At 51.9% G+C, this 13,016-nt stretch overlaps 1 protein-coding gene across 2 annotated transcripts; it reads left to right on the top strand.

Moving 5' to 3' along the window:
* Positions 1 to 3,802: 3,802 nt before the first annotated feature.
* On the top strand, positions 3,803 to 12,782 carry BATF2 (basic leucine zipper ATF-like transcription factor 2). Of its 2 annotated transcripts, XM_002755518.6 has the most exons (3): positions 3,803 to 3,898; positions 6,205 to 6,309; positions 10,595 to 12,782. In XM_002755518.6, the coding sequence occupies exons 1-3, from the start codon at positions 3,860 to 3,862 to the stop codon at positions 11,276 to 11,278; spliced, it is 828 nt and encodes a 275-aa protein (XP_002755564.4). In that variant the 5' UTR covers positions 3,803 to 3,859; the 3' UTR covers positions 11,279 to 12,782. The 2 variants fall into 2 exon arrangements, with proteins under 2 accessions (XP_002755564.4, XP_035119132.3); XM_035263241.3 differs by lacking the exons at positions 3,803 to 3,898; positions 6,205 to 6,309 and adding an exon at positions 8,929 to 9,046.
* Positions 12,783 to 13,016: the final 234 nt, after the last annotated feature.

The following is a 13,016-nucleotide window of genomic DNA, read 5'->3' as shown; positions in this document are numbered from 1 at the left end:
GGCCTCATATGGCCTAATCCCTAATATGAGGGATCCACGTGATGGAAGGACCTAGAGTGAAGGGTCCTCATCCTTCAGCAGCTGGAGATCTGAGCATCCGCCCAACCTCAGCAGATGTGGGAAAGAACTGGGACAGGGTAGGGGCTGGGCACAGTGGCTCACTCATACCTGTAATCCTAGTACTTTGGGAGACCCAGGCAGGCAGATCACTTGAGGTCAGAAGTTTGAGACCAGCCTGGCCAACATGGTGAAACTCTGTCTCTACTAAAAAAAATATATAAAAATTAGCTGGGTGTGGTGGTGTGCACCTGTAGTCTCAGCTACTCCGGAAGCTGAGGCAGAAGAATTGCTTGAACCCAGGAGGCAGAAGTTGCAGTGAGCCGAGGTCTCGCCACTGTACTCCAGCCTGGCAACAGAGTGAGACTCCATCTAAAAAAAAAAAAAAAAAAGAATTGGAACAGGAAGTCAGTGTATCCTGGCTTCTCCCAAAACAATGATGTGACTTTCCCTTCCCTATACCTCAGTTTCCTTTTTTTTTTTTTTTTAAAGACGGGGTTTTGCCATATTGGTCAGGCTGGTCTTGAACTCCTGACCTCAGGTGATTCACCCACCTCAGGCTCCCAAAGAGCTGGGATTACAGGTGTGAGCCACCTCGCCCGGCTACCTCAGTTTCCTCACTGATAAAATGATGAGGTTGGCTGGGGAGAGCCCTCAAGGAACCCAGGGCAGGTCCTATGGGAATGAGCAAAAAGCATTGTTTCTCAGGAAAGTTGTAGGGTTCCTGGGTGGCAAGTTGCCTGCTGGACCTTAATTCATTAATTGAGCATCTATTATGTGAAGGCAGTGTCTGAGGCACTGGGGATACTTCAAAGAACCTGTCCTGCCATGCAAGAGCTCACTTGGTAGCTATGGTATTTGGGAGGCCTCAGAGCCTCCACCCACTGGGGCTGCTGGCTTTTTACTAATGGACCAGGTCCTTCCAAGCAGGGTGTGGGGCAGAGTGTGGTGAGGCCTGGAAGAGAGAGGTCGTGTTCACCCTCCAGCTCTGCCCCTCCTGTGGGGTGACCTGCTCGTCTCGGCATTAGTTTCCTCACCCTCTTTTATGGACTAAAAGTTTGTGTCCCCCGAAAACTCACACTGAAGTGCCACCTCTCAATAAGATGGTATTTGGAGGGAGGCCTTCAGGAAGTCATTAGGTTTAGATGATGTCGTGGGGGTGGGACCCTTCAATGGGATGAGTGTCCTTATGAGAAGGCAGAGAGATCAAGTGAGAACACAGCAAGAGTGCCACCATCTTCCAGCCAGGAAGAGGCCTTGCCAGGAGCCAAACCTGCCAGCACTGTGCTCTTGGACTTCTCAGCCCTCAGAACTGCGAGAAATAAAAGCCTGTCATTAAGCCACCCAGTTTCTGGTATTGCATTATGGCAGCCTGAACTGACTGAGACGCCGTCCAAGGGGGAGTCAGACTGGATGGTCCCAGCAGCCCGGGAGGACGTCCGCCTCTGGGAAGAGTCTCCTACAGCCGTTCCCAGTTAAATGTTACCTGCTCCCGCGCCACGCCTCCCTGCCACTCCCTCTCCCAGCCACCTCCTCAGGGAGCCATAAACGCTGCCTTCTTTGGTCTTCTCCCAGGACTGTGGCGTTCTGAATAAAGCTGTGTCACCTCTGCTGGAAGCCAGGGTCTAGAGGGGAAAGACTGGGGGTCCAGGGTAGGGGGGACCCTCAGGCTCTAGCCCCTACACACACACACACACACACACACACACACACACACACGTGTTTCTTCTTAGTCCCATCATGCACAGGGCTCCTGCAGACCATCCCAGGGGAGCTCATGGGCTGGGTTAATGAGCTCCTCAGGTGCCTGCCTCAGGCAAGATGCCTTTCTGGTTTCTGGGAAAAAATAATTAAGAGAAACAAGGATGGCCTCACTGCGTGGGGCCATCTGCCCCCAGTCTCTCAGCCTCTGCCCCCAGTCCCCTCAGAGGCAAGGAGGACAAGGCCCAGCTGTCATGCCCAATCCCGCCCACCCAGGCATTTTAAATCAGGAGCCTGCATTAGTAATACTAGAATCCAGAATATGACACCGAAAATCTCAGGAGGGGAATCCTTGCCACATAGCACTTTACAGTATCCCAAGAGCTTTCTTCTCATCTCATTCCTCCCCATCTTCAAAACAACTGTCAAATAGATATCATTTCTTTGTGATCGCCAAAACACTGAGGCTCCAGGTGATAAACTGGGTGAGTGGAGTTCCAGGACCCAGGGTCACATCTTTTGACTCTGAAACCCAGACTTGTTTTATGCCTGGTTCTAGGGATAGCAGGGGACTGCTGCTTTCCACACCTCTGCTCAAAACAGACATCACTAATCGGTCACGGTTTGGCAGATATTGCTAATCAATTGCAGTACTTTTTTTTACTAAGCTCAGAGGCGTGCATGAACTCTTTAAAACAATGTTCAGCCACCATCACCTATCAGAAGATCACCCTCTGTATGTTTGCCATTCTTGTGATCCCACATCATTAGCATGAGCCCTCAGGTCTTAGGTGCAGCCCCAAAATGCCGTAGTCACTTGACTGCAGGACACTGCATACGGCATGCATGCTGTCCTTGACGTTACTGGCTCCTCTTTACAATATCCCAAGAGCTACTGGCCCCTCTGGCCCCCAGAGGCCCCATTCAAGTGTGGTCTCTCTTAGAGATACGACAACCATGCAGATACGCCTGGGGCTTTAGGCTTTGCTTTATTTTTACTTTAAAAATTTTGATTATTTATTTTTTTGAAACAAGGTCTTGCTCTGTTGCCCAGGCTGGAGTGCAGTGGCAAGATCATAGCTCACTGTAGACTTGAACTCCTATGCTCGAGTGATCCTCCCATCTCAGCCTCCTGAGTAACTGGGAATACAGGTGTGTGCCACCATGCCCCACTAATTTTTTGTATTTTTATTAGAGATAAGGTCTTGCTGTGTTGCCCAGGCTGGTCTCAAACTCCTAAGCTCAAGTGCTCCTCCTGCCTTGGCCTTCCAGAGAACTTGGATTACAGGCATGAACCACGCACCCAGCCTAACAGAACTGTTTTTATCCCCACTTTACAGATTTGGAAATGGAAACGCGGATGAAATTATGAACCCAAGTCACGTAGCTTGGAAGCCAGGCTCCTAACCACTGGACATCAATCTTTCCACTGCCGCTCGGTCTGTTGTATGAAAACAGTCATGTATCCATCTGTTCTATCGAAGGCATTGCTTGTTTTTGCAGATATGCTTCAATTGTGGTCTCAGAAGGTTTGGGGGTGGTTGTATTATCTAGCTTAGTTCCTGCTGTGAGCCTGGGAGTATGTAGTTGTACCATCCTCCGGCCCATACCCTTACAGATGAGAAAATTAAAGCTCAGAGAAGGAGAGTCACTTTCTGAAAGCTGGACAGCTCCAATGTGGGCTGTGATCTGGAGTTCCCCAAATTCCAGAGCCCAGAGGCTCTCTCTTACCTCACAGGAGCCCTCAGTCCCCACTGGCTTCTCCTCTCAGCTCAGTCCCTGGCTGCCTGTCCTTTCTTCCCTGGAACACCCTCCCCACACCTGGCCTTTGGTTTTCCATCCTCTCCACGCTCCACCGTCCTCTTTCCAGAGAAGGGGCCCAACCGGAAGGCCAGTTCATATTAGGAAATTCTAGCCACGTGAACAGCCCTAAGCCAGGGATTCTGGGCAGCTGGTGGCTTTAGGAGAAACTGAAACTTGGTTCTCTGGGGGCGGGCGGAATGGTCACTGGGGATTTAAAGAGCTGTCGCTTCCTCAGGCCTCCAGAGGGCACTGGGAAGTCACAGCTGCTGAGGGACGCCTCTGCTCCCCCACTTAAGCCATGCACCTCTGCGGGGGCAACGAGCTGCTGACCCGGACAGTGAGTACAGGGGATTGGAGATGGGGGAGCAACCCAAGGATCCCCAGTGCCAGGCAGTGAGGGCTACAGGTGGGAGGGCCTAGTCCCAGCTCTATACTCTGAGCTGTGTGACAGAGGGCTCCACATGCCCTTCTCTGGGTCTCACTTTCCTCCCCAGGGGACTGGAAATGAGGCATTTCCAGCTCTCACGTTGCAGGTCCAGCCTCTGGTTTAGGACTTGGCCTCTATGTACTTGCCCTCTCCTAACGTACCTGTTCCCCCGCTACTACCCTCACAGGACCCTTTCCTTCCTTCTCCAAATAACCCAGGCCTGCTGGGCGTGGTGGCTCACGCCTGTAATCCTAGTCCCTTGGGAGGCCAAGATGGGTGGATCACATAAGGCCAGGAGTTCGAGACCATCCTGGCCAACATGGTGAAACCCCATCTCTACTAAAAATACGAAAATTAATCGGGCGTGGCAGCGCACGTCTGTAGTTTCAGATACTCGAGAGGCTGGCAAGAGGATTGCTTGTACCCAGGAGGCAAAGGTTACAGTGAGCTGAGATTGTGCCACTGCACTCCAGCCTGGGCAACAGAGAGAGATTCTGTCTAAATAAAATAAAATAGGCTTGGCACAGTGGCTCACACCTGTAATCCCAGAACTTTGGAAGGCTGAGGCAGGTGGATCACGAGGTCAGGAGATCGAGACCATCCTGGCCAACATTGTGAAACCCCGTCTCTACTAAAAATACAAAAATTAGCTGGGCGTGGTGGCACATGCCTGTAGTCCCAGCTACTCAGGAGGCTGAGGCAAGAGAAACGCTTGAACCTGGGAGGTGGAGGTTGCAGTGAGCTGAGATCATGCCACTGTACTCCAGCCTGGGTGACAGAGAGAGACTCTGTCCAATAAAATAAAATAAATTCCCTGTGCCATGGTTTCCTTTGGAAGCTCTGCCTGTCTCACAGGAGCCCCTGTGAAAACTCACCGTGGGTCCTGTCTCAGCCTCTTGTCTCTTGGTGCCCCAGTGTCTACAGTGAGCCTGCCGTGGACACGGCCCAGGGAGCATATGGCCAGGGTGCAGCTGTGGGAGGAGCCTAGGAGCATTCAGAATCTGCGGCCAGGGCGGCCATGGCCTTGGCTGAGGTCCTTGCCCTCAGAACACACACCCCAGAGAGACCTGGGGGAAGGGGCTGGGCTGTGAGCGCTCCAACAGTTCCTCTTGCTCTGACTTTGCAGAGCTTTAGACATTTGGATAAAATATTTCATCTAAGTTTCATTGACCCCAGGGTACAGGGTGGTCACAACTGTCAACCTTTGAGTCCCCTCTTCCGCCAGAATGAACATTTCATTCATTCATTCTTGGCTACCACCTCACTAGAATGTGAGCACTTTGAGGGCAGGGATTTGTGTATATTTTCTTTGCTATCATGTCCCCCTAGCTTAGTGCCTGGAACATAGTAGGTGCTTACACATGCTTGTTGAGTATACGAATATCTGCTTTGGGCTTGAGCTGGGCATGGGCACAGGGAACCAGATCTCCCTTCACGGAGCTCACAGGAAAGTCTACACCTTGGTGTGGAGATCATGACAATGAGAAGAATGGCAGCTGAGCTTCATGCCACGCTGTCTCTGGGCTGCCTGCCACATGGGCTTTCCCCCTCTGCTGTGGTGCTTCCATTGCAGGGATAGGGCGACTGGGCTCAAGAATGTGGGCTTGGCCGGGCACGGTGGCTCACACTTGTAATCCCAGCACTTTGGGAGGCCGAGACTGGTGAATCACCTGAGGTCAGGAGTTCGAGACCAGACTGGCCAAGATGGTGAAACCCCATCTCTACTAAAAATAACAAAAATTAACCAGGCATGGTGGCAGGCGTCTGTAGTCCCAGCTACTTGGGAGGCTGAGGCAGGAGAATCACTTGAACCTGGGAGGCAGAGGTTTCAGTAAGCCAAGATCACACCACTGCACTCCAGCCTGAGCAACAAAGCGAGACTCGTCTCAAACAACAAAAAAGAAAAGAAAAGAGAGAGAGAGAATGTGGGGTTTGAAGTCAGCTCTGTCAGTTTGAATCTCAGGCTTCCCATCCTCCCTGCTTTCCCTCCTGCCCCCAATGTGAGCTGTGAGCAAGACACAGGGGTGAGGCTGGCTTGGCAACAGGGTGTGCAGTGCCTGCTATGGGGGTTGTGGGTGCCAAGTGAGCTTCTGGGAGAACAAAGACCCTCAGGAACTTGACTCAAAAGGAAACCCTTAGCTTTATAAACAGCGGGTCAGGATGGAGGGCACCAGGCCAGTCCGGGCCCGCTAAGTCCTCTGCCTCGTGCCCCTCAGGACTTTGAGGAGCATCAGAGGCAGCTGAAGAAGAAGCAGAAGAACCGGGCAGCGGCCCAGCGAAGCCGGCAGAAGCACACAGACAAGGCAGATGCCCTGCACCAGGTGCGGCCAACCCCTTTCCTTGTCTCTGTCTCCACTTACTGGCCCAGCCACCTCTTCTCCACCCCACCTGTGAGCAGATCACCCCCAAACTCCTGTATTTTTCTAGGTCACCTGAGTTTGGGATGAGGAAAGGATCCTGTGGCTGAGATTTGGAAATGTCTGGGTGTTGAGTACAAACCATGTGCTAGGTACACACCAGGCTCCAGGGACACAAAGGGTTATCCTCAGCCCAGCCTTGCCCTAAGGTGCCCACAGTCCAGGGGAAGGAAGACAGGAAGTGGAGGCAAACTGGGAGACACCAACACAATGGCCAGCTGAGGCACTGCTCACACCTGTAATCCTAGCACTTTGGGAGACTGAGGCTGGAGGATTGCTTGAGCCCAGGAGTTCAAGACCAGTCTGGGCAAGATAGCGAGACTCTGTCTCTACAAAAAGTAAAAAATAGCTGGGTGTGGTGGTGCACACCTGTAGTCCTGGCTACTCAGGAAACTGAGGCAGGAGGATTGCTTGAGCCCAGGAGTTCAAGGCTGCAGTGAGCCATGATTGCACCACTGCATCCAACCTGGGCAACAGATTGAGACCCTGTCTATAGAAAAAAAAAAGTGGATTAATCCTCCTCTGCCAGGTCCCACCTCATAAGGCCAAGTGGGGTCCAGGGACCTGCACGGTGATCTGTGATTAATCACCGTGGGGTCAGAGTTCAGGAGGTGACCAAGATCATACTGTGGGAACTCTGGTTCAGGGTCAGGATGGGTGGGGCTTCCAGTCCCAGTTGCAAGTTACTTCCTTTACCGAGCTTCATGCTCATCTGAAAATACCATAGACGGTGACTTAAAAAACAGACATTTATTTCTCCCAGTTCTGGAGGCTGGGAAGGCCAAGATCAAGGCACCAGCCAATTCAGATCAGTTGAGGGTGCTCTTCCTGACTCGTAAGCGGCTGCCTTCTCTCTGCTTGCTCATGGTCTCTCTGTGTACGGGAGAGGACAGAGTGATCTCTTTCCCTTCCTCTCCTTTTTGGTGTTTTTTGTTGTTGCTGTTGTTTTGTTTTTGACAGAGTTTTGCTCTTGTTGCCCAGGCTGGAGTACAATGGCACCATCTCGGCTCACCACAACCTCCACCTCCTAGGTTTAAGCCATTCTCCTGCTTCAGCCTCCCAAGTAGCTGGGATTACAGGCATATGCCACCATGCCCAGCTAATTATTGTATTTTTAGTAGAGACAGGGTTTCTCCATGTCGGTCAGGCTGGTTTCAAACTCCCGACCACCCACCTTGGCTTCCCAAACTGCTGCGATTACAGTGTGAGCCACTGCTCCCTTCTTTTTTTTTTTTAATTGAGACAGAGTCTCACGCTGTCACCCAGACTGAAGTGCAATGGCCCTATCTTAGCTCACTGCAACCTCTGCCTCCGGGATTCAAGCAATTCTCCTGCCTCAGCTTCCTGAGTAGCTGGGATTACAGGCATGTACCACTAGGCCTGGCTAATTGTTGTATTTTTAGTAGAGACGGGGTTTCACCATGTTGGCCAGGCTGGTCTTGAACTCCTGGCCTGAAGTGATCTGCCCACCTTGGCCTTCCAAAGTGCTGGGATTACAGGCATGAGCCGCCATACCCGGCCCTCTCCTTTTTAATTTTTTTATGCATTTATTGTTTATTTACTTCTTATTTATTTTATTTTATTTCTTTTATTTTTATTTTTTAATACAGATGGGGGTCTAGCTATGTTGCCCAGGTTGGACTTGAACTCCTGGGCTCAAGCAATCCTTCCATCTCCACCTCCCAAAGTGCTGGGATTACAGGCACAAGCCACCATGCCTGACCCCTTCCTCTTTTTGTGTGTGTGTTTTTGTTTTTGTTTTTGAGAGGGTCTTGCTCTGTTGTCCAGGCGGGAGTGCGGTCCATGATCTTGACTCGCTGCAACCTCAGCTTCCCAGGCTCAAGCAATCCTCCCACATCAGTCTCCCGAGTAGCTGGGACTATAAGCACGCACCACCACACTTGGCTAATTTTTGTATTTTTTGTGAAGACAGAGTTCCTCCATGTAGCCCAGGCTGGTCTTGAACTCCTGGACTCAATTGATCTACGTACCTCAGCCTCCCAAAGTGCTGGGATTACAGGCTTCAGCCACCGCTCCCAGCCTCCCTTCCTCTTCTTACAAAGCCACCAACCCTATCAGATTAGAACCCTATCCTCTATCCTAGGACCTTATTTTATCTAAATTACTTTCTAAGAGCCTTATCTCTAATTGTAAGCACACTGGGGGTTATGGCTTCAACATATCAATTTTGGAGGAAATGCAGTAGAGTCTATAGCACATAGGTAGCGGCATAAGGGGTGGTCTGAAGAGGAGATGAGCCAGGCTTGGTGGCTGATACCTGTAATCCCAGCACTTTGGAAGGCTGAGGTGGGTGGATCACTTGAGGCCAGGAGTTGAAGACCAGCCTGGCCAACATGGTAAAATCCCATCTCTACTAAAAATACAAAAAATAGCCACACATGATAGCTAATTAATTAGCCAATCCCAGTAGCTGGGATTATAACGTGTGGTAGCTAATTAGCCATGCCAGTAGCTGGGGCATGAGAATTGCTTGAATCTGGAAGGCGGGGGTTGCAGTGAGCTGAGCTTGCGTCACTGCACTTCAGCCTGGGTGACAGAGATTCCGTCTCAGAAAAAAAAAAAGAAGATGAAGTATGAGCTGATCTTTAAAGATGAATGAGTGTTTCCCCAGAGGATGAAGGTAAGAAAACACTCTGGGGACAAATGACACAGTTCTGGCACAGGCGTGGGGAGCAGCACCCTGTAGACTTGGCGAGAGTAAGGACTGGCGCTCAGAATGGTGCCTAGGAGACCCATGCGTTCATTTATTCCCTCCTTCCGGAAACACCTGTTGAGTGTCTCCCGTGTGCCAGGCACTGTTCTAAGCACTGGAGATAGAGCTGTGGACACATAGACAAAAACCCGCCCCAGCCCCACCCACAGGGCTCCTATTCTCCTGGGGAAGCCAGACCAACAGACAGAGGATCCCTGCAGTGGTCAGGATGTCAGATGGTGTGAAATCCTGTTGGGAAAAAAGGGAAGAGGGAAGGAACGAAATTGCAATTGTCACTCCTTGAGTGGTGATGTTTGATTCTCCTGAAGGTGGTAAACGAATGAACAAATGAATGAGTGAGTGGCTCAGCTCCTGGAGGTGAGTTGAAGCCTTTGGAGAATTTAGGTGAAGGGTGACGTAATGATACATTTTAGAAATGTTCATCATTCCACCTGCAGAGACAGAGTCTGGGAGTGGGGCCGCTGGTGGCTTTCAGGCCTGTTAGAACTTTGAGTCCAGGGCCAAAACCACATTTCTAAGCAAAACACCCTTGGAACTTCTTTCAAAGTGTCCAGAAAAGGGGGTGGAGGGACTGAAGGAAGTTGTTCAATTTGTTCAGCCCTGTGAGATGTAGACATCACGTTCCTTCTGCATTTGTATTATTATTGCCATCATAAATGGTTATTTAGAACTGCATGTTGATAGTGTCTCAGAGGTTCGCAGAACTGGTGTTCAGCAGAATAGAACTTAATAAATGCTGATTCAGGGATGCAGAATCGAACACACTCATGCTGTCAGCCTGTAAAACAAGCCCCTGAATCTTCCCACAGTGCTCGTAGGAGTGAGTTCTGGGCCCTCCAAAGGTCTGGCAGTGTTAGTAAGCAGTCTAGGACAGTATGACATCAGGTTGCCACGGGAAGGCCCTGTTGGGATTTGCAGGCGGGAGGGCGGTGGAAGGGTGTCCAGGCAGAGGAAACAGGAAATGTGGCAGGGAAGCAGAGTTCATGTGACGGTCAGGAAGGGAGGGGAGCAAGAAAGAAGGCGGGAGAGAGAAGACCAGAAGTCTGAGCTGCGGCCACCGCGCAGGCCTGGACTCCTACAAGAGGGAACTTGGTGCGAGCCTCTAAAGGGCTTTAACCTGCAATTAATGACATGGTCGCCAAATGACTCCTGTGGGCAAGAGAATGGGTGGTTTGTGGGGGGGGCACATGAGTTGGCAGCCCATGGAGATCCCAGGTGAGAAATGGCACCAGCTCAGGGCACCAGCGATGGGATGAGAGCAGGCAGATCTGAGCCCCCTCGGGGTGGGATGGGGGATATTTGGTGGATGGCTATGAAGGGCTGGCCAGGCACTTGGCTATTCCGATGCTGGTGGCATCTTTCTCCTGAAGCTGAGGACCCTGGAAGGGGCCAAGGCTCTTACAGGGCCCTTGACACTGGCTGAGTTCCCCTCCCCGCCCATCTGCTTCTCTGCAGCAGCATGAGTTTCTGGAGAAAGACAACCTCACCCTGCGGAAGGAGATCCGGGCCCTGCAGGCCGAGCTGGCGTGGTGGAGCCACACTCTGCATGTGCACGAGTGCCTGTGCCCCATGGATTGTTCCTCCTGCTCAGCTCCAGGGCTCCCGGGCTGCTGGGACCAGGCTGAGGGGCTCCTAGGTCCCAGCCCACAGGGACACCATGGCTGCCCGGAGCAGCTGGAGCTGTTCCAGAGCCTGGACTCCTGCTCCCCAGCTCAGCCGCTCTCTCCAGGTCCACATTCTCATGATTCACCCGGCCTCCTCCAGTCCCCTCTGCCTTCACTGTTGCTTAGCACCACGGTGGTTCCCAAACCTCCTGTCCAGCTGTCCCCCAGCCCTCTCCTGTTTTCTTCACACACTGGCTGCAGCCTGCTGAGGTCTTCCTCTAAGCTCAGTGCCCTCCAGCCCAGCCCCACGGCCCAAACTTCCCCTCCACAGCCCCTCGAGCTGGAGCACCCCGCCAAAGGGAAGCTGGGGTCCTCTCCCAACAACTCTTCCTCTGCCCTGGGGCTTGCGTGTTTGCAGAGCAGAGAACGCAAACCTGCTCTCTCAGCAGCCTCTTGGCAAGGGCAGGGTGTCGATCCCAGCTCTCACCCTCTCCTGGCCTTTCCTCTGCTCTCCTCTGCTCAAGTCCACTTCTAACCTGGTCCTTGGAGCTTGATTGGCCCCTTCTTTGGGCTCAGGAAGCAGCCTTAACACACAGGCATCTCCTCCCTTGCTACTGAGGGCTGCCCTGCATGACTGACCAGCTGGTCCAGGATTTCACGGTGGAAAGGAAGCCATCACTGATGCCTCCCACTGTGACAGACCCTGTCACCATTAATATCTTGTTTCAACTTTACACTTGACCTGAAAAACTGCAATTATCACTCCACTTTTTCAGATGAGGAAACAGGCTCAGGGAAGCCAAATGACAAATCCAAGGTCACAAAATCTTTCCTGGGGCCTGAAGCACCACCCTCTGCTCCTCCTCCTCCTATCCTGGCACAGGCAGATTAGGCGCTGAAATCCTGGAAACTGAGGGCTGATGTGAGAAGGTTTGTGTGCTGGGAGCAGGAAAGGGCTCTCCCTGCTGCTTTGTGATTCCAGGGCCAGAGCCCTGCAGTCCCAGCAACCCTGACCCAGCTGGGGCAGGTCCAGATTGGGCAGAGGCCAAGCAGCAGCTCTGAAGTGGACTTTTGCTTTCCCTTCCCCTAGTAGTGTTTTCAGTGCCAAGAAGCTGAACCTGGCCAGGGGCAATGGCTCATGCCTATAATCCCAGCACTTTGGGAGGCTGATGCAGTTGGATCACCTGAGGTCGGGAGTTTACGACCAGCCTAACCAACATGGAGAGACCCTGTCTCTACTAAAAATATAAAATTAGCCAGGCGTGCTGGTGAATGCCTGTAATCCCAGCTACTAGGGAGGCCGAAGCAGGAGAATCCCTTGAACCTGGGAGGTGGAGGTTGCATTGAGCCGAGATAGTGCCACTGCACTCCAGCCTGGGCAAGATCGAAACTCTGATTCAAAAAACAAAGAGCCTGAACCTGTGGGCTGGAGCTGGGGAGAGGCCTAGAACAGGCCCATCTAGGATTTCTACAGCCTGGGTACCCATAGCCACACCAAGGCTTCTGGAAGATTCTGCAGAGTCAGCTCTCCAGGCTGTTCCCAAATAGCTCCCTGCCTCCCCACTGCCCCTAAAGCCACAGCAGAAGACCCATTCATCTCATAAACAAAATGCAAGAGGAAAGAATAAGGAAGGACCCTGTGCAATGTTATTTTCAAGCAGTGATGGACTTACACCTGACAGCAGGGAGGCTACACCTTTCCTGGTAGCACCCACCGCTGTATGGCCCCCAGGCCCCCATTGCCCTCAGACCCCTCCTAAGCAGTTTCCTCATTGCTCTTTGGCCTGGACTGATGGCAGGAAGAGCAGGGCCCAGGACCAGGAGGGGGCTCAGTGATGGTGTCTGCTTCGGGAAGGGGTTTTGTACTCTGACTCCAGGATAATCACTCTAAGGGGGGTTGAGGGGAGAAACCCTGGCTCTTCACCCAGGTTTCACACACACGTAAATGAAACACTATGTTAGTATTTAACACATTCCTGGATGCTGAGCACAAGCCTTGGCACATACGTGATGGCAAATAAAGTGTTTTGCAATCTTTTCTGCTTTGCCTAGTTGCTTCAAGCTCTGGTTGTAATCCATAGAGTCTTTGAAAGAAGAGAGAATAATAGAGATGGGCAACCCCTCATGAACCACCGGATTAATCTCCCTCCCATACTACAGATGAGGAAACCGAGGCTCAGAGATGAGATGGACTTGCCCAAGTGTATTAGTATTCTTAGAGAAATAGAACCAAGAGGGGTGTGTGTGTGTGTGTGTGTGTGTGTGTGTGTGTG

This window comes from Callithrix jacchus, chromosome 10 (assembly GCF_049354715.1).
Source record: "Callithrix jacchus isolate 240 chromosome 10, calJac240_pri, whole genome shotgun sequence".
Lineage (NCBI taxonomy): Eukaryota > Metazoa > Chordata > Mammalia > Primates > Cebidae > Callithrix > Callithrix jacchus.
The sequence above is the reverse complement of the archived record's forward strand: the minus strand, read 5'-3'. Positions and strand labels throughout refer to the sequence as shown.

Excerpts from the sequence above, each read along its gene's own strand:
- BATF2 (XM_002755518.6), top strand. The coding sequence starts at position 3,860 with ATGCACCTCTGCGGGGGCAACGAGCTGCTGACCCGGACA. Across the intron at positions 3,899-6,204 it reads ACGAGCTGCTGACCCGGACA|GACTTTGAGGAGCATCAGAG; the intron begins GTGAGTACAGGG and ends CGTGCCCCTCAG. Across the intron at positions 6,310-10,594 it reads AGGCAGATGCCCTGCACCAG|CAGCATGAGTTTCTGGAGAA; the intron begins GTGCGGCCAACC and ends GCTTCTCTGCAG.